Genomic DNA, 22,142 nt, shown 5'->3' on the forward strand with positions numbered 1-22,142 from the left:
CACTGATAACGCAATAAATCATTCGTCTTACCCTGTAGAAGAGCTCTTTTCTTCAAGTTCATTCTGGGATGTGTGGACGTTCTTAAGAGGAATTTGGGTTTCTTTCTGAGGATCAGCATAATTTTTAGCATTACTGTAACCATGACCATTCAATATTGCTTTGTTACCATCCATCTTCTACAGTTACTCGTTTTTCACTATATCTAAAAGATATTAGATACCTTACCTATCCTATAACTTGTGTAACAGCATGTCAACACCACATTACCTATCCTGTCACTTGTATAACAGCATGTCAACACCACATTACCTATCCTGTCACTTGTATAACAGCATGTCAACACCACCTTACCTATCCTATAACTTGTATAACAGTATGTCAACACCACCTTACCTATCCTATAACTTGTGTAACAGTATGTCAACATCACCTTACCTATCCTGTCACTTGTATAAAAAGTATTTCAACACCACCTTATCTATCCTATAACTTGTATAACAGCATGTCAACACTACCTTACCTATCCTGTCACTTGTATAACAGCATGTCAACACCACCTTACCTATCCTATAACTTGTGTAACAGTATGTCAACATCACCTTACCTATCTTATAACTTGTGTAACAGTATGTCAACACTACCTTACCTATCCTGCCACTTGTATAACAGCATGTCAACACCACCTTACCTATCCTATAACTTGTGTAACAGTATGTCAACATCACCTTACCTATCCTATAACTTGTGTAACAGTATGTCAACATCACCTTACCTATCCTGTCACTTGTATAACAGCATATCAACACCACCTTACCTATCCTATAACTTGTATAACAGTATGTCAACACCACCTTACCTATCCTGTCACTTGTATAACAGCATGTCAACACCACCTTACCTATCCTATAACTTGTGTAACAGTATGTCAACACCACCTTACCTACCCTATAACTTGTGTAACAGTATGTCAACCATCACCTTACCTATCCTGTCACTTGTATAACAGCATGTCAACACCACCTTACCTATCCTATAACTTGTGTAACAGTATGTCAACACCACTTTACCTACCCTATAACTTGTGTAACAGTATGTCAACCATCACCTTACCTATCCTATAACTTGTGTAATAAAATGCCAACTACTTACTAATTTTGACAGTTTAAAGTCAGAAGAGCTTTTGGCCAAAGTTTTACTCTAGGAGTCCTCTTATTAGGAATTATCTGACTGGGTTTTTAGTTTACTAGTCAATGCTATTCCTACTGAACAAGTTTACTAATTATAAGTCAGAAGGATAAGTAGTAGTAGCAGTAGTAGCAGTAGCTAGTAGCAGTAGAATTAATAATAGTATTAGCAGCCGTAGTAGTAGTAGTAGTAGTAGTAGTAGTAGTAGTAGTAATAGTAGTAGTAGTAATAGTAGTAGTAGTAATAGTAATAGTAGTAGTAGTAGTAGTAGTAGTAATAGTAGTAGTAGTAATAGTAGTAGTAGTAGTAGTAGTAGTAATAGTAGTAGTAGTAATAGTAGTAGTAATAGTAGTAGTATCAGTAGTAGTTGCAGCAGTAGTAGTTGTAGTAGTAGTAGTAGTATTAGTAGTTGTAGTAGTTGTTGTTGTAGTAGTAGTAGCAGTAGCAGTAGCAATAGCAGTAGCAGTAGTAGTAGTAACAGTAGTAATAGTAGTAGAATAGTAAAGTGGGTGTTATAAACAAAGTAGAGTTCTGTTTGAACAGTCATATTCTTATGCTGCTTGTGTGCAGTTGCAATTCAGATACAATGATTCCTACTACAGCTGATACCATCTTTATGGCTATTTCTTTTCATTGCGCTAAAAGTTGTTTTAAATAAAAATACTAACTCTCAGTTTGTCTAAGCTGTAAAGGGACTAGCAAGAAATAACCCGCTCGTATAAATGCTATTACAGCCACCATGAATTGGCTGCGGTAGGTCATGGGATAACCAGCATCTGATTATGAGAAGTAGTATGAGTTGTTTGACATCGAGGCATTTTAATCTAAGCATTTTATCCTGCTTAATATATTTCATTTGGTCATTGAGAAGAAATATGCAAAATATTCAGCACACCTTTGGTAAAGTCTGGCATGATTACCAGCATAGTATAATTCTGGTGGAAGAGCAGTTAAAGCCTATGAAAATGTTGTTTTGTTGCTGTTGCCCTTCTGGCATCTCATCATGCTGACTGTATAGCTTCAATGTATGTTGCAAATATTGTTGCTGGTAGGCAAGTTTCCTGTCACAGCAAAGTCTACACTATAGCTCTTAGTAAATTAGACCTTCCAACATGATGGTTTGATGCTAATTTATGTTTAGCAGTCGTGATCAATCTTTCATTCAAACTTTTACCTGTCCAACTTCGACCACTTATTCATAGAATAGAACTTCTATTGTCACGTTTTTTCCATGTTCTTCAGTTTTATAATTTGCATAAGTTTATAGATAGCACTTGAAGCCAAAACTTTAAGCATTCACTGAGAAATAAAGAACTAGAAGATTCATATTCATTTCTTTTATACTGATAACACAGATAGTACTAGTAACACATCACTACACAATGTAGTAGTAACACATCATTACACAATGTACTAGTGACACATCACTACACAATGTACTAGTAACACATTCCTACACAATGTACTAGTAACACATTACTACACAATGTACTAGTAACACATCACTACACAATGTACTAGTGACACATTACTACACAATGTACTAGTAACACATTACTACACAATGTACTAGTAACACATCACTACACAATGTACTAGTAATACATCACTACACATTCACATACAAGTGTTTGGTTTTTTGCTGGACGGATGCTGTAACATAAAAGCTGACAAAAAACTAAAATGAAAGCATATAATAACAGTGTGGTACTTGTAGCGATTACATGATATTACTCATGATGGTGACAGCGTACAGTCATTCTTGGCAGCATTTCAGACACATTATTGACCTGTTGGATGTACCATTAAGCCTCTCTTAAAACCTAAAAGGCACGCTATATTTTGAGGAGATATAGTCACAAAGCATTTCCGTGACAATCTTTTGAAACTCTTTGCATTGCTTATGAAGTACATTAGATACTGTAGAATTAGCTAGATTTGTTGATGACACACTACATAATCAAACCTTTAAAAAATCTGTGTAGATAAATTGTACACTCGCCCACACAAGCATTGATAGTACTTCAGGCGAGCCCTGTTTTCAATGTTTAGTCGTTCTACGACACAAACACATCATAGTCAAGGGGTGCTTTATAAACAGGTATTACTGCTCTCAGCAGTACTCTGGTAATCTGCCGGCCATTAGCTTCTGCATGGCTAACAGTAACAAAACCATTTATTAATTTTAAAACGGTTTCCACTTTACCTCACACACTTTTGAAGCTGTTCTCGTATGTGTTATCTCTTCTTTCACACATTCATCATAAACAATGATGTTTCGTCTAACCTCAGCACCTCAGCAATGCTCCTCCCTATAGAAATACTTTCTGAAACTTGCCGTTGTTATTTCACGAAATTAATTTCACACTAGACTGCACACGTTCTATCCCATTGGCTATTTTGCTAGTGCTCATCACTCAATGTGCGATTTGATAGACCTATTTTAAGTAAGTTTTAAAAAATGTTTTACATAAACCTTTTGGGGAAAAGCAAGATTGGATGAACTCATTGTTGTGATCCTTCTGAAGCGCAAGACCATTATTAATTGACTATACGAGTCAGCTGTATGGGTTGACTATATGAGTCAGCTATATAGGTTGACTATATGAGTCAGCTATATGGGTTGACTATATGAGTCAGCTATATAGGTTGACTATATGAGTCAGCTATATGGGTTGACTATATGAGTTCGCTATATGGGTTGACTATATGAGTCAGCTATATAGGTTGACTATATGAGTCAGCTATATGGGTTGACTATATGAGTTCGCTATATGGGTTGACTATATGAGTCAGCTATATGGGTTGACTATATGAGTCAGCTATATAGGTTGACTATATGAGTCAGCTATATGGGTTGACTATATGAGTTCGCTATATGGGTTGACTATTATATGAGTCAGCTATATGGGTTGACTATATGAGTCAGCTATATGGGTTGACTATATGAGTCAGCTATATAGGTTGACTATATGAGTCAGCTATATGGGTTGACTATATGAGTTCGCTATATGGGTTGACTATATGAGTCAGCTATATGGGTTGACTATATGAGTCAGCTATATGGGTTGACTATATGAGTCAGCTATATGGGTTGACTATATGAGTCAGCTATATGGGTTGACTATATGAGTCAGCTATATGGGTTGACTATATGTGTCAGCTATATGGGTTGACTATATGAGTCAGCTATATGGTTAAACTATATAAGTCAGCTATATGGGTTAACTATATGAAACTATAAGTAATTTTCAAAGTTAAAGTCCATACAGTCAACTCTAGGCTTAACTATACCAGCTATCCAGCTATCCAGCTATACCAGCTATACCTGCTATACCAGCTATACCTGCTATACCAGCTATACCTGCTATACCAGCTATACCTGCTATACCAGCTATACCTGATATACCAGCTATACCAGCTATACCAGCTATACCAGCTATACCAGCTATACCAGCTATACCAGCTATACCTGCTATACAAGCTATACCAGCTATACCATCTATACCAGCTATACCTGCTATACCAGCTGTACCAGCTATACCTGCTATACCAGCTATACCAGCTATACCAGCTATACCAGCTGTACCAGCTATACCTGCTATACCAGCTATACTAGCTATACCATCTATACCAGCTATACCAGCTATACCAGCTATACCATCTATACCAGCTATACCAGCTATACCTGCTATACAAGCTATACCAGCTATACCAGCTATACCAGCTATACCTGCTATACCAGCTATACCTGATATACCAGCTATACCAGCTATACCAGCTATACCATCTATACCAGCTATACCAGCTATACCTGCTATACAAGCTATACCAGCTATACCATCTATACCAGCTATACCTGCTATACCAGCTGTACCAGCTATACCTGCTATACCAGCTATACCAGCTATACCAGCTGTACCAGCTATACCTGCTATACCAGCTATACTAGCTATACCATCTATACCATCTATACCAGCTGTACCAGCTATACCAGCTATACCTGCTATACCTGCTATACCAGCTATACCTGCTATACCTGCTATACCAGCTATACCAGTTATACTAGCTAAAATACTAAAATTACGTGTGTAAGCTATTATATCGCAGCATATGTAATGTATGTAGGACAGGTTTTAGTTCAATCAAATAATAATAGCTGGTGCTAACAAATGTTGTAAAGTATACACAAATGGTGGTACAGCATGAAGTAGAATTGGACAAAGTATACACAACTGATTTTACAGCTCCAAGTAGAATTGGAGAGATAATTTTCCTATTAAGTCTTCTACTGTATATAGTAGAGAAGACCATGTATAGAATTTATAAATAGCTTAAATTTACTGAGTGTTCCTCAGGTCTGGTGACTGCTCTCACAGCAACTAACCAGCTCCACAAAGCCTAATATACTGCATTTGCATTTGCATTTGCATTTGCATTATACTGCCTAATATACTGCCTATATTGGATTTGATTGGATAGTGTAGTGCTAAAAATGTTGCTAAAATGTTGTTTGTTTGCCACTGGCTTATCTAAAATTTCTATATGCCAAAATTGGAATATAAAAATATTTTAGGGAGGATGTTATGTATTCTAAATGATAGTGCTATTCATTGTTTTCTTTATTTCTATTAGTAGAGAACAGAATTTTTTACTCGAGTTTCCAACTATTGTTTTTCTATATACCTATTTAACAACTTCTTCCAAATATGTGGTTGTCGTCTGTCACTTTGGAGGTTCCGGTTTAGTTGGTATTAGACGAGCTCTTTACTGGCTTTTCTGAGAATACCTTTGACATTTTTACTATTTCTGTGAGTGTTAGTATAGTTGCTATTATCAGTATCATAACACGTTGGCAATCTCAATATTTTAATATCATATACACACTTTATCGAAGGCACAGAAACCAAGCCTTACTATGTTGGTCATAATGGAAGCTATAGATTTATGTTTGTTTAAAAGAGAGAGAGTGAGAGAGAAGGAGAGTGAGAGGGAGAGGGAAAGGGAGAGTGAGAGTGAGAGGGAGAGGGAAAGGGAGAGTGAGAGTGAGAGGGAGAGGGAGAGGAAGAGGGAGAGGGAGAGAGAGAAGGAGAGGGAGAGGGAGAGGGGGAGGGGGAGGGGGAGGGGGAGAGGGAGAGGGAGAGGGAGAGGGAGAGGGAGAGGGAGAGGGAGAGGGAGAGGGAGAGGGAGAGGGAGAGGGAGAGGGAGAGGGAGAGGGAGAAAGAGAGAGAGCTAGCTGCTTGTGTGGTGTAATTAAAAGGAGTAAACATAATTTGGGTTCAACTGAACCAATCTACACGTAATTACCGAGATAGCCTTTTTTTCAACAGCTCAAATTTCAAAGCATTAACAAAATTTTGACCTGGTATTCATCGAAGCAATTTTAGTGCCATGTACGTGTATGCATGTATTATGTACATGTATGCTGTATGTATGTGTATGTTTTATGTACATATGTGCTGTATGTATGCATATTGTGTATGTATAGATATGCTGTATGTGTCTGTATGTTATATGTAAATACACGTTGTATGTATCTGTATGTTGTATGTACATACATGCTGTGTGATGTGTTTGTTGTATATAAATACATGTACATGCTGTATGTAAGTGCATGTTGCATGCAAATATATTTTGTATGTATGTGTACATTGTATGTAGATATATGCTGTAAATATGTGTTTGTTGTATGTACATATATTCTGCATGTATCTGTAAGTTATTTGTAATGATGTAATGATTTGATGCATGTATCCGTATGTTGCATGTACATATATGCTGTAAGTATGTGTTTGTTGCATGTACATGTATGCTGTATGTACCTGTAGTTGTATGTACATGTATGTCATAAGCATGTATACATTGTTTGTACATGCATGCTATATGCATGTGTACTTGTGTTGAAGGAACATGTATGTTGTAGGTTTCTACTTTTACATAAAAAAATTTATTAAATGTTGCTGCGATAACCCACACAGTTTTATTGAATTTTTTTTCTTTTTTTACATCAACTGCTGATTATGCCAACTACTGATCATGCCAACTACTGATCATGCCAACTACTGATTGTGTCAACTACTGATTGTGTCAACTACTGATTTTGTCAACTACTGATTATGTCAACTACTGATCACGTCAACTACTGATTATGTCAACTATTGATCATGTTAACTACTGATTATGTCAACTACTGATTATGTCAACTACTGATTGTGTCAACTACTGATTGTATCAACTACTGATCATGTCAACTACTGATTATGTCAACTACTGATTATGTCAACTACTGATTATGTCAACTACTGATCATGCCAACTACTGATTATGTCAACTACTGATTATGTCAACTACTGATTATGTCAACTACTGATCATGCCAACTACTGATTATGTCAACTACTGATCATGTCAACTACTGATTATGTCAACTACTGATTATGTCAACTACTGATTATGTCAACTACTGATCATGCCAACTACTGATTATGTCAACTACTGATCATGTCAACTACTGATTATGTCAACTACTGATTATGCTAACTACTGATCATGCGAACTACTGATTATGTCAACTACTGATTATGTCAACTACTGATTATGTCAACTACTGATTATGTCAACTACTGATTATGTCAACTGCTGATCATGCCGACTACTGATCATGCCAACTACTTGTTTCTTGCAAAGAGCAAATCAAGTTTAACAAATAAAAACTGGTATTTGCTTCAGACGTTGATAAAAATAATTTCTGAATGCTTCTTATCGAAGTGGCTATAACACCGTGACGGGTACAGAGTTCCTTTTGCAGATGGATATAACTCACATTAGGATGCGATAAAAAATTTCAGCGTTTCATCATGAGCTGCTTCACTCTTTAAAATCAGCAATACCATCAGCTGCTTGGTTAGAGCTATTGAAAATCTGTAATTGGGGCAATATAGTGCACACGGCTTTTAAATTGATTCCAATGACAACAGTCAATTCAAACCGTGTTTTGAATACGCTTGATGTTGCAGTTGTGAAAGTGAAATCAGCCTTCAAAAGAATTATGATCAACAATGGATCTTTTTGATTCTTTATGTGAGCTACTTATGAACCTCCAGCCTTGTCTGATGAAATGTTACACTCATAAATTAGTAGTCATGATGGCTTTGTGAATCCAGATCTTCACTTACTAGAGATGCTTACTTACTAGAGAGCACTTACACTTACTAGAGAGCAGTCTATTAACTAGGACAGTCATTGTTTTTTGAAGTAGGAAAAACAAGAACAACTGTTAAATTTGTATGCAAAAACTACAGCGCATAAAGTTTTACTGATCAATGAACAAAGTCACAGTCACACAAAAAGTTGATAGTTATTGTTGAAAAAGATATTTGCATTAGTTAGATTGAAATCAATTGATCTTTTTAGTTATCTTGCTCAAAAATAACATTTGAGTGTTATGAAACAGTCAGATATTACTGTAGTGGACTAACGATTAAAAAAATTAAGCAATGTTAATCTTGGATTTATTCTATATCATGCTTTACAAATACTAGCTCATAATATATAAACACTAGCAAATATAAATTTGAGACTGTTGGATGACTGGGAGAATGCAAAAGAGATCTGGTTGCAGTATGAATATGTCCCCAACATATATGAATATGTCCCCAACATATATGAATATGTCCCCAACATATATGAATATGTTCCCAACATATATGAATATGTCCCCAACATATATGAATATGTCCCCAACATATATGAATATGTCCCCAACATATATGAATATGTCCCCAACATATCAATTCCTTTGTGACATTACACTAGTTCTTGAAGATATTGTGAAAGGTTATAAGATGGAATTGGCAGATAGCATACAATTGATGACATTAACGAAGTAAAATCATTCTCCGCTTACTTTTCCTTGTGTTTAACTTTAAATATATACCAGCTGTTGTTGGATTGTCACAGCAACAAATATGGTAGCAGTCAACTAACAATCTCACAAATAATTTGGTGAACTGACAGCGAGTCACATGGCAGCTTCATGTAGTTCAGTCTTGCTTGTTATGTTCAGAGTTCAAGGTCTCTGATAGACCTTGTACTACTTTGACTAACATTGTTAGCAGGTAAAAGCGAGGGATAATATAAAAGTGTAAACAGATTGTGCTCGCGATATTAACATGGACAATCATTGATCTGTGAACAAGCAATTAAATGATAATGCTAGCCAGTTGGCTTAGAGAACCAAATCACTCATACATGTAGTCTCTGTAGATAATTTTGCTCTAACAGGAATGATGAAGAAGTTTTCTTTTAAAAAAACTTTTGATTAAGAAATGATAAAATAAGTCATATTTTTATTATTATAAAGTATGATAAAATGTTTGATGGGCAAACAGTAATAAGCTTGTTTTGAACACCTAAACCACAGGAAAAAAAGTTACTCAAATGAAATTTTCTATTATTACAGAAAGCCTGATCTTGCTCATCATGATAATAGTGAATACTATTAAAATTGACTACATACAAGCTCTGATGTTGAAAGTTAAAGTAATGCCATGCAGCTAACTGAACAATGCTTTGCTAGCTCTATCAAATAAAGAGTACATAACAAGTGATCGCTGTTATTCACTGAGCGCTATACATGACTTGCAGCAACAGATTAATGTAAATAGGATTTAGATTAAAAGTGTGTGATTGTGTATAAAATTGTGTTAATGGCGAAACAAAGGTAAAAAGTGGTGTAATAATCAGATCAGCTAAAAACAATCAGCGGAGAGACTTTACATGAATAATTCAGACATGATTGAAAATGGGCTTATCTTAGGAATTGGCACTGATGACAGTAGAGTTCAAGGAAATGCTATATAAGCATGAAGTTCTTTGAGAAGACGTTAAACTTTCTTCAGCCAGAGTTGATGTAATTGATCAAGTCATTGCAAGCTCTGCAGACGGACAGATTAGCTTATCAAATACACTACTCTATGTTATATATCAATTGAGTGCTATTATCATTAAAGATTTTACACCATCTGAACTGTTTAATTATCCAAGTATATACATACATTGGTAGAACTATATTACTTGTAGACTTCAAAAAAAAACAAAAGAGTTATAACACACTGGGATCAATCTCAGTCACTCGTCTGCTTACCCACCATGCTGCATGCACACATCATCACAAATAGATGTCAACTATAGTTTTCTTAAAACTATCAACCTATTGAAGTTCTTTCGACTACGAGTTCATAGCTGATGCTATGATTGCTAATTTAAATTGCTTTAAAAGCTGCCTTACATGTTCTACCATGTTGTGTTGAGTACTAAAATGTATGTTATTATGGCTATTGGTTCTGCTATAACTAGTAACACTATTAATACACATTAGAGTTTTATTGAATATGAAAGGTAGTAGCTGTCTTATGAGATTTTAAAGATAGTTCTCTCTCTCTCTTTCTTTCCCTCTCTCTCTCTCTCTCTCTCTCTCTATTTCTCTCCCTCTCTCTCCCTCTCTTCTTCTCTCCCTCTCCTCCTCTCTCCTTCTCTCTCTTTCTCTCTTTCTCCCTCCCTCTGTCCCTTTCTCCTTGTCTCCCTTTCTTCCTCTTTTCCTCTCTCCCTCCCTCTCTCTCTCTTTCTCTCCCTCTTTCACTCTCTCTCTCTCTCTCCTTATCTCTCCCTCTCTCCCTCTCTCCCTCTCTCTCCCTCTCTCCCTCTCTCTCTCTTTCTCTCCCTCTCTTCCTCTCTCCTTCTCTCCTTCTTTTCCTCTCTTCCTCTCTCTCGCAGTCAGTCAAGGTGACTAAGACTGTCTATAGTTGAGACTTACATATGGTAGCAGATCTCCAATCAGCTCGATTACAAGCAGTCTACTATGAGTTTGTATCGATCTGCATCTTTATAGCGGAGTCTAATTTTTCTTTGATTTTGCTTACCATCATATAGCTGTGACTATAATAGTTGAGGGGCTGACCGGTCTTGTTCCATTCTGTGTACACGGTCAAACCCTTTCAGACTGATTTTCAACAATGATTTCTGTCAATGATGATCGGCCTGCGGTTTTAAGATTTCTATGTTTGTATTCTTGTCCTGCCACGTGATGTTGATAGTGTCCTTCAAGTGTATCATCGTCACAGAATATAGTTTATTTTCTTGAGTTTGATAAACCATCCAGGTCTCTGCGCCATGTAACAGAGTTGGCAAAATTTTATTACGACTAAATGTGATGACAACAGCATTGTATTACTACTAAGTGTGATGGCAACAACATTGTATTACTACTAAGTATGATGACAACAGCATTGTATTACTATTAAGTATGATGACAACAGCATTGTATTACTACTAAGTATGATGACAACAGCATTGTATTACTACTAAGTATGATGACAACAGCATTGTATTACTACTAAGTATGATGACAACAGCATTGTATTACTACTAAGTATGATGACAACAGCATTGTATTACTATTAAGTATGATGACAACAGCATTGTATTACTACTAAGTATGATGAAAACAGCATTGTGTTGCTACTAAGTATGATGACAACAGCATTGTATTACTACTAAGTATGATGACAACAGCAATGTATTACTACTAAGGTGTCCTATATTTTGTTTTAAAATACTTTTGTAAAGATTTTTAAACATGTTTTTGAAATGCTTTCCTTTCTATTGCAGACATTTTGTTTGTTATTCTTTTTTTCATTATTATTTCGCTGCAATTTCTTTATTTGTTTACTTTTTATATCACTTATATTTTTAAGCTTGATTCGTGAAAAGATAATCATAATTTATCTTTTACTGCTAATATTTCTCCTAGCTGTATGACAGATCAGGATTTTTCTCATATAGAGCTTTTCTGTGAGACTGACATCATAATTTCACCGAATTTTAGGGATATATTAAAAGTTAGGAAAGATTCTTAAAGGTTGACTTGCAACAAAGTTCACATTACAGTTATTTGGTATCAAAAGGTTCACTATATCTTCCTTTGTTGTGTTGTAGGTGCATAATATGTGGAAATGTGATTACAAGTTCTTAAAAACTCCAAAAAGAACAGTTAATCGCAGTCATCACAAAAAACACCCTAGGTTGGAATCCATTTATTCCGATGACATACTCAACTCGACGTGGTTATTGTTTTGACACATGATGTTATCACGTGAATGAAACGGCCAATAAAAGGCTCAATATAAAATTTCTCGTAGCACTAGTTTATGTGAAATACTTCGGGTTCTACCGGAAAGCTATTATCAAATATAGATGCTCGCTACATTACAGTTTCGTTTCATCTCAGTATAATTATCTAGTTGTAATCTGATCATGTGACCCATACTTCCTACCAAATGGCTTGAACAGTTTCTGCAGAATTTTTCGACTATCACAGGTGACCAACAGGCTCCTCGTATTTATCAGAGGATGATATGCACTCCTTCGAGCTAAGGTTAAAAAATTAAACTAATTTTTACGGTAGGTTTTGAAATATCAGTGCTCAAAGTGATGGCATTACAATGATGATGAAATATAGGCGTAAGGACAATAGACATGGTTTTATTGAATGCTTGAAGTATATTTGTAAAAATATTGCGATGAATGAGTTGCATGAAAGTGTAAACAGAAGCCATCGTGTTCAACTACGTCCAATTTGAGCCGTTTTGGAGAGGGATTCCAAACTACAGCATTTTCGTGATGGCTGCGATTAACTGCTTGTTTTTGAGCTTTTAAGAGCTTGTAATCTTATTTTTACATATTGTTCACCTACAAAACAGCAGAGTAAGACATGGTGAATCTTTTGATAACCAAACTGTCATGACTACGTCAGAAAAATAAACAGATTCCAATCTACGGCGGCTTTTCGCTTTTAAGAGCTTGTAATCACATTTCCACATATTTGACACCTACAAAACAGCAGAGTAAGACATGGTGAACATTTTGATACCAAATAACTGTAATGTGAATTTTGTTGCAAGTCAACCTTTGAAAATGCGATTTTAAACTTAAATAAGTCAAACATTACGCACACCAAAATGTCAACCCACGCTAGAAAGTATCTTTGGCAATGTAGCACATCTTAGTAAACGTGTCACAGTAGTGCTAATAGGGAAAGCATAGCTAACCATAATGTGAATTTCTTTGACAAGAATAAGCTTAACCAGGTCATCAAAACTTTTTTCACACGAATCATTCATTCAATCAAATAAGTCCTCCGTTTGCGCACAAACTTAAACAAATTCCTACTCGTCAAAGGAAATGAAAAATGATAGCTTGGCTAAAATATCATTCAAAATGATCAGCATGTCAATGAAGGTAGACAATTTATTCAGCCATTGAGCTTGGAGCAATTAGCAATGTTGTCCTTGAATGTATTTTGCACTTGAGCAGCTGGCATGTTCCTATTGAAATGCCATCCGATTTCCCTCATAGCATGTCAAAAGTTGGAGGCTATATTCACAGCAGTCACTATAAACTTCATTGCAAAAACTTCATTGCTTTCAAACAATAATTACCATTGATTATGTATATTTTTTCTGGCATGGTTCAACTACCTTGACACTTTAAAATACTACAATTTGTTTTGTTTGACGATGGGTTTCAAGGTCAAGGTGTTTATGTAATTATTTAGAATGACGCTTCCGATCAGAAGAGGAAAATTTTGATGGCATTTTCAAAATGCCGGCATTCTTAAGCAGATGGAGATTTCCTATATCTTATTTTGGCTACTGCATGCTCAACTCTCCTTATTAAAATAATAAAACTGCAGCAGAGGCACTAGTAGAAGACAACACAAGTATAGAGCTAAAAGTCACCAAACTTGAAGTAACTCAACTAAACAGATACAAGACAAGTCCTAAGAAAAAGAAAGGGCTGTTGGCCCAGTTGAAACAACTGGGCTACAAAAAATAGATATCTGTGCTTATATGCAAAAACTGACCAAAAGGTTTTAAAACCTTCCCAAACATGTATTGAGACAATACGTAGTCTGATAGCAGTGATACAGGAGCTACCCGTAGTCTGATAGCAGAGATATAGGAGCTACCGTAGTCTGATAGCAGAGATATAGGAGCTACCGTAGTCTGATAGCAGAGATACAGGAGCTACCGTTGTCTGATAGCAGAGATACAAGAGCTACCATAGTCTGATAGCAGAGATACATGAGCTACAGTTGTCTGATAGCAGAGATACAAGAGCTACCATAGTCTGATAGCAGAGATACAAGAGCTACCGTAGTCTGATAGCAGAGATACAAGAGCTACCGTAATCTGATAGCAGAGATACAGGAGCTACCGTAGTCTGATAGCAGAGATACAAGAGCTACCGTTGTCTGATAGCAGAGATACAAGAGCTACCGTAGTCTGATAGCAGAGATATAGGAGCTACAGTAGTCTGATAGCAGAGATACAGGAGCTACCGTAGTCTGATAGCAGAGATACAGGAGCTACCATAATCTGATAGCAGAGATACAGGAGCTACCGTAGTCTGATAGCAGAGATGCAGGAGCTACCGTTGTCTGATAGCAGAGATACAGAAGCTACTGTTGTCTGATAGCAGAGATACAGGAGCTACAGTAGTCTGATAGCAGAGATACAGGAGCTACCGTTGTTTGATAGCAGAGATACAGGAACTACCGTTGTCTGATAGCAAAGATACAGGAGCTACAATTGGCCTGAATCAAACAATAACTCTTGTACGTAGTTTAAACACAACTGACAGATCCTGACAGGTGTCTATTTTATCATGATGTTGTGGCTTACATTAAAATGCTCTGATGCAAATGTTTAGCGATAACACCATTGAAACTGTCAATGAAAATTGATGAGCGTACATGAAGAGTGAATACTAGCAATGATCAACCAGATATTATGAAGGTGTGTGCAACCACTGAGAATAAAGCCCATTGACGCAATGAATTGGCATTTAAATCGTCTCTTTTTGTCAAAGGCAAAAACATGTGTTATTCTTGGAATCAGCAGCGGGAAGAAAATCTCAAACACTTTCCTTGGAATCACCAAAGTACCTTATGTACTTTTGTTTCTCAAAAAAGTTTTCTTGTTTCAATTTCTAGTTTCCATCCTAGTTTCCAACTTCTCACCATGCCTGCAGTTGCCTGGAATCCTGGGCGTTCTAATTAGATTGCAATATTTATGGATTGATATGGTTCTTAGCAGATCATAGTCATTACATTAGAGGAAGAACAACTCGCAACACTTGTTAATTACATGTGCCATATTAACGGAAGCACTTGCTGCATGTAAATATATTAATTATAAAAAGTAATATACACAGTAGGTATATATCGTATATATACACACACATACACAACACACACAAACACACACACGCGCAAGCAAGTGCACACAGGCACGCACACACACGCATGCACACACATGCACATATATATATATATATGTGCATGTGCATTTGAGCACTCTGGTGCCAGCACATTGACTTTCTTAAAGTCTGTGAGGCAACCTAGTTGTTTCATGGCAGGAAGTCAACTCTCATTGGTAATGGGATTTGTGTCCCTTGCCAAAGCTCTGAGCTGCACTGATGAGGCTTCAATAGCCGAAACAGTACTGTCTGTAGCATGAGTATATATATATATATATATATATATATATATATTTTTCGCAATAATTTTTCAAATATATATATATATATATACTCATGCTACAGACAGTACTGTTTCGGCTATTGAAGCCTCATCAGTGCAGCTCAGAGCTTTGGCAAGGGACACAAATCCCATTACCAATGAGAGTTGACTTCCTGCCATGAAACAACTAGGTTGCCTCACAGACTTTAAGAAAGTCAATGTGCTGGCACCAGAGTGCTCAAATGCACATGCACATATATATATATATATGTGCATGTGTGTGCATGCGTGTGTGTGCGTGCCTGTGTGCACTTGCTTGCGCGTGTGTGTGTTTGTGTGTGTTGTGTATGTGTGTGTATATATACGATATATACCTACTGTGTATATTACTTTTTATAATTAATATATTTACATGCAGCAAGTGCTTCCGTTAATATGGCACATGTAATTAACAAGTGTTGCGAGTTGTTCTTCCTCTAATGTAATGACTATGATCTGCTAAGAACCATATCAATCCAAGGAAAGTGTTTGAGATTTTCTTCCCGCTGCTGATTCCAAGAATAACACATGTTTTTGCCTTTGACAAAAAGAGACGATTTAAATGCCAATTCATTGCGTCAATGGGCTTTATTCTCAGTGGTTGCACACACATATATATATATATATATATATATATATATATATATATATATATATATATATATATATATATATATACAGATGTATATGTATGATATACAATGTACGACATGCAACGTGCAATGTACGACATACGGTATACGATATATGACTCAACCAAAAACTATTATGCAACATACTGTTTTGGAGACTGGCTATGTTTTGAGCAATGTGTGGTACAAAGGTTTCATGAGCTTCACGCAGTCTTTACGCAGTCATACCCTTTTATATTTGAATTTATGTTAAAACCGATTACAAGTCTGCTGATTACTGCGTATTGTTATTGGCAATTGTAGTAAATAACTAAAATAATCTGCTCTCACCATACCTTTAGAGCGGTTGAAATAACCAAAAAGAAGAACCTGAAATTGGAGGTGATAATAAGAAATTGAAGTTGAAACGTCACATTTGAAGTTTGCATGTTAAAAAAATAGGTAATGAGTAACGGTAAAAAGTTTTTAAAAAGGTTTCTAAAGAAAAACAAACATGAAAAGTATTAATTAATAATACTAGAAATTCCCCTGTCATACAACCCATGACCAAAGTGATATTGAAAAAAAGAAAGAGTACTGATAGTTGAGAAATGCAATATTAGCAGTCAAATGGCACTCCAGTGCAATAGGATAACTGCAATGGTAGTTGTAATGTACTGGGTGTGGGTGTTATTATATACAACAAACAGCAGTAATGAAAGGAAAAGATTATATGTTTATATCTCTCCCCCTGCAATAGGAGAAATGCAATATAAGAAGTAAAATGCACTGATACTATTACTGTAGAATAAACAATATTATTAATATAGTAATACAGTAATAATAGAAAACCAGTGCACAATTTTGGTTACATTTCAAAACGTCATAGCTGAAAATATCAAGAAGTTGTGATATTTATATAGATTTTTAGAAAATCTATTTAACAAAACTATTTAGAAAAAATGATAAGAGAAACATATTGCCCAACATCAATGTTGTTAGTGTAACTATAACACTTCAATAGTCGTCCAAACTTATAATTGAATATTGTAATAATCTCATAAGAATCGTTAAATAAAAGTGTCATCGTCATTTCCTTTACTTTCACTGCTTTGGACATCAGTTAGAATACCAAAGTACTCAAAAGTTTCCAAAATGTCAGTTACTTTGAAATCGGCAAAAAAGAAACGATTGCATTTCAGTACTTCTACGTTAATTACAAAAACCTTCGGCAATTCGACAATGCTATAGACTAGTGAAATGTGCACGTTATTCTTTCGTGAAATGCGCACGACTTAATGGTTCTATTCTCTGTCGCTCGGTGGTTCGTTTGACGATCTTAATTTTGATAAAAGCAAGGCTTAGAAAGTTTTAATAACGATTTTTGGCCAAATTAATCTGTCTATTTGTGTATAATCCGATCAGATAGGTAAGTTTTAAGATACTGTCAACAATTTACAAAGATTTGGTAACATATTTAAATATGTTTTTATGTGTTTTGTATTGTTATTATACTTAAACTACTCTACACAAATATGGTTAAATTTGTTGATGAGATTTCGGTACAAGGGTTTGCGACGTTGTTGATGAATAATTTTTGTGAGTTGTGTGCACATGCATTTATCATAAAACTCTCAAACATTCGCTCCGCTCGTTTGGTCGTGAGATAAGCTTGCAATTTGAATGGTGCAAGTTCAAATCCAGTATGAAGGTGATTTTTTATTGCTGTAAATATATTGCTATAACTAGAAGGATGAGCGACAGACAGACGGCAGGCGCACACACACTGAGATTTATGTATATAGATACACAAAATATTATACATACGTATATATGTATAATATTAAAATTTATATATGGAATGTTTTGTATAATATCACATTAACACCTACATCAACTGACTTTCAAGTAATGGCATTTATTAGGTAATGTTAGCCACATACTGAATGTATCAGATGTGCTTGAGTGACCGTAGACCTTCTGCACAATGATAAGTCATTATAATCACTTCAACACAATGCTCAGTCACACTCAAATATTGAAAATCGCACTTGGCTGAAATTCAAAGAAACGAATTGATTTATCTGCAATTGTGATTCATACTCATTAAATAATTTTGTGTAAGCATGTGAACGCAGGACTGATTTAAGGATGCTGATATAAGGAGGCTGATATAAGGAGGCTGGTTTAAGGAGGCTGGTTTAAGGAGGCTGGTTTAAGGAGGCTGGTTTAAGGAGGCTGATTTAAGGAGGCTGATTTAAGGAGGCTGATTTAAGGAGGCTGGTTGAAGGAGGCTGATTTAAGGAGGCTGATTTAAGGAGGCTGGTTTAAGGAGGCTGGTTTAAGGAGGCTGATTTAAGGAGGCTGATTTAAGGAGGCTGATTTAAGGAGGCTGATTTAAGGAGGCTGATTTAAGGAGGCTGATTTAAGGAGGCTGGTTTAAGGAGGCTGATTTAAGGAGGCTGATTTAAGGAGGCTGATATAAGGAGGCTGATATAAGGAGGCTGATTTAAGGAGGCTGGTTTAAGGAGGCTGATTTAAGGAGGCTGGTTTAAGGAGGCTGGTTTAAGGAGGCTGATATAAGGAGGCTGATTTAAAGAGGCTGGTTTAAGGAGGCTGGTTTAAGGAGGCTGATATAAGGAGGCTGGTTTAAGGAGGCTGATTTAAGGAGGCTGATATAAGGAGGCTGATTTAAGGAGGCTGGTTTAAGGAGGCTGATATAAGGAGGCTTACGAATCCTCTACATGTAACTCACCAATGTATGTGTGAAGGGACTTGTGTATTTAATGCAGTATGGGTATTGATTGTGGATTACATTACATGAGCTCATAAATGTGGAGTTGTTCGCTAAACCTTAATTTCAACAAATGGCAAGTGGTTTGGTGACTAATATATAAATTAAGGGCTGATATGTGAGTGACTTTTATATAAGGATGCCTAGCATTAGAATCTATCACATGGTAAATAATCCTAAGTAAGTGCATGGTAAGTGACAATGATCAATGTAAGTGCCGGGTTATCAGAGCTTGGAAACATTAACTGTATACAAAGATCATAGGCTGCAGTTACAAATAGTATCTATGCCTCGGTTGTAGCCCTCTCTTGTGATTATGAGGCAAAAATCTGGGCAGCAAATGCATACCCTCAGTATATACTCCCTTATTTTGAACATGTTTATTATAGTTATATTTGCAAGAGAGTATAATTCATATTAACACCTTCACATTGTTTATTCTAACTTTTCTTCACAAGATATTTTACATTTTTTCAATATTTCTCAATGTATTTGTTACTGTAATTCTTGCCTAATTTCTAAGTTCTTTACACTGCTCTTGTCTACTGCTGTCTTGTCTACTGCTGTCTTGTCTACTGCTGTCTTGTCTACTGCTGTCTTGTCTACTGCTGTCTTGTCTACTGCTGTCTTGTCTACTGCTGTCTTGTCTACTGCTGTCTTGTCTACTGCTGTCTTGTCTACTGCTGTCTTGTCTACTGCTGTCTTGTCTACTGCTGTCTTGTCTACTGCTGTCTTGTCTACTGCTGTCTTGTCTACTGCTGTCTTGTCTACTGCTGTCTTGTCTACTGCTGTCTTGTCTACTGCTGTCTTGTCTACTGCTGTCTTGTCTACTGCTGTCTTGTCTACTGCTGTCTTGTCTACTGCTGTCTTGTCTACTGCTGTCTTGTCCACTGCTGTCTTGTCTACTGCTGTCTTGTCTACTGCTGTCTTGTCAGATTCAGTGCTCTGACAAGACAGCAGTAGTAATCATGTTCATATAATATGCTCATGCAATTGTAATACTCACTAGCCATACAGTGCATTCACTAGCCATATAGTGCATTCACTAGTCATACAGTGTATTCACAAGCCATACAGTGTATTCACTAGCCATACAGTGTATTCACTAGCCATACAGTGTATTCACTAGTCATACAGTGTATTCTGCAGTTCCTTTTGCAAATTATTTCTAATCAATATACTGTTTATCTTTATCATTTGCTCTCTAGTCGTTTAGTCTTAGCATAGTCTTACAACATTACTCGATAGATGGTAGTACTCTACGGATGGTATCACTCTATGAGTAGTATTACTCGATAGATGGTACTACTCTATAGATGGCATCACTCTATGTGTAGTATTACTCTATGGATGGTATTACTCTAGAGATGGTATTATTCTACGGATGGTATTACTTTGTAGGTGGTAGTACTCTACGGATGGTAGTACTCTACGAATGGTATCACTCTACGAATGGTATCACTCTACGGATGGTATTACTCTACGGATGGTATCACTCTATGGATGGTATTACTCTACGGATGGTAGTACTCTATGAGTTGTATTACTCAATAGATGGTACTATTTTATGGGTGGCATCACTCTATGTGTAGTATTACTATACGGATGGTATTACTCTACGGATGGTAATACTTTACGGATGGTATTACTCTTTGGATGGTAGTACTTTATGGATGGTAGTACTCTATGGATTGTATATCAAGGTTTCTAGAAAACTTAAAGAAACGTGGCAGCCACAAGTCTTAGTTATTTTTATAGTTTTGTTGCACTTGTATTTATACTGCTTAATATTTAATTTTTGTTACAAAGTTCCGTTCATTACATATTATTCTAGTAAAATCAAAGCTCATTTAGCGAAATTAGCAAATTTAACATGTACGCCGTGAACAGTGTTCTTTTAACCATCAAAAAGAGAGAACAACTCCCAAACGAAAATCAACTGATTTAAGTTACTGTAAAACCTCTAATTGAATGCCATGGCGCTTTATTTTTCAATTCTTACTTTATAGTAGTGGTCACATAGAAAGTAGGCGTTCAAATAGAGGCGGCTTTCAAATAGAGGCTGGCATTTATTTTTCAAATGGCTTGTCAGAACTTTAGGAAGATAAACTCAGCCCTTTTACTGGCGAAGCGAATGTGGCCTATATTTTGGACTCTCCTGCAGGCAGAGCGACATAAATTAACCCTTTTGGATGCAATAAATTTGCCAACTTACCTCTAACTTATCAAAGATGTCTTAAAGAGAAAGTGAACACAATTTACTGATGAAGGCCAACTTTTACCCTATTTGTTTTGTGTAATTTACTGCGTTTAGCAAAATATAAGTTATTTTTTACAGCAGATAAATACTCAGAATAATGAGTGATCTAATCACTCACGGATCAATTGGTTCATGAGAGCACTGGATAAACTTGTTGTGTGCTGGAAAGCTCCTGTGAATATTAGCGACATGGTGTGTATACTTGCATGGGATGATTGCTAAAATTATAGAGGAAAAAATAAATTCCAACACAACCAATAACAAACTGAGGCCTAATTTAAATCTGCAATTTATTATTATATAGTTAGATTGTAAAAATTAGGTTTTCTTTTGATGAAGCAACGTTACAAAACAACGCAAATACTACAAATATAATCATGTGGGCTAATCGCTTTAAGTGATCTGTAGAGCCTATAATTTTATTAGTAACGGTAGCATGAATATAACAATAATAATGCAATCCAAATTTTATGATAATATTAGTCATATATTTTATGAGCAATTAGAGCATTTCTGACAATTCAGACCTAACAGAAAACTTAAATTCCCTTACTAACTTTTACTCAGTTAACCAAGTTAATTCAAGTGAATCAGGTTAACATCAAACGTAGCCTATGCAACTCAGCCTGAGTCTCATTGTCACCCAGTCATATCAAATCATTTCTTTGTACT

At 36.0% G+C, this 22,142-nt stretch overlaps 3 protein-coding genes across 4 annotated transcripts in view; 1 reads left to right on the forward strand and 2 right to left on the reverse strand.

Moving 5' to 3' along the window:
* The window catches only part of LOC137389773 (ATP-dependent translocase ABCB1-like), a 54,216-nt gene extending 50,716 nt beyond the window's left edge, over window positions 1-3,500 (reverse strand). The window contains exons 1-2 of one of the 2 annotated variants that reach the window (XM_068075869.1): window positions 3,402-3,500; window positions 32-203 (exon numbers count right to left, since the gene is read on the reverse strand). In XM_068075869.1, coding sequence (XP_067931970.1) covers window positions 32-174 — 143 coding nt within the window. In that variant the 5' untranslated portion in view covers window positions 175-203; window positions 3,402-3,500. Of the gene's footprint in view, window positions 1-31; window positions 204-3,392 lie in introns of both variants that reach the window. The other variant, XM_068075868.1, reaches the window with a different exon arrangement.
* Window positions 2,299-5,281, forward strand: LOC137390588 (uncharacterized). Its single transcript, XM_068076917.1, has 2 exons — window positions 2,299-2,304; window positions 4,484-5,281. The coding sequence occupies exons 1-2, from the start codon at window positions 2,299-2,301 to the stop codon at window positions 5,279-5,281; spliced, it is 804 nt and encodes a 267-aa protein (XP_067933018.1).
* A 14,424-nt stretch (window positions 5,282-19,705) lies between these two features.
* Window positions 19,706-21,661, reverse strand: LOC137390590 (serum response factor-binding protein 1-like). Its single transcript, XM_068076918.1, has 3 exons — window positions 21,589-21,661; window positions 21,426-21,445; window positions 19,706-20,155 (listed from the first exon to the last, which is right to left on the reverse strand). Exons 1-3 carry the CDS (start codon window positions 21,659-21,661, stop codon window positions 19,706-19,708), a joined length of 543 nt encoding a protein of 180 aa, XP_067933019.1.
* Between the last annotated feature and the right edge of the window lie 481 nt (window positions 21,662-22,142).

The sequence above is a fragment of the Watersipora subatra genome, chromosome 3, assembly GCF_963576615.1.
Source record: "Watersipora subatra chromosome 3, tzWatSuba1.1, whole genome shotgun sequence".
NCBI lineage: Eukaryota > Metazoa > Bryozoa > Gymnolaemata > Cheilostomatida > Watersiporidae > Watersipora > Watersipora subatra.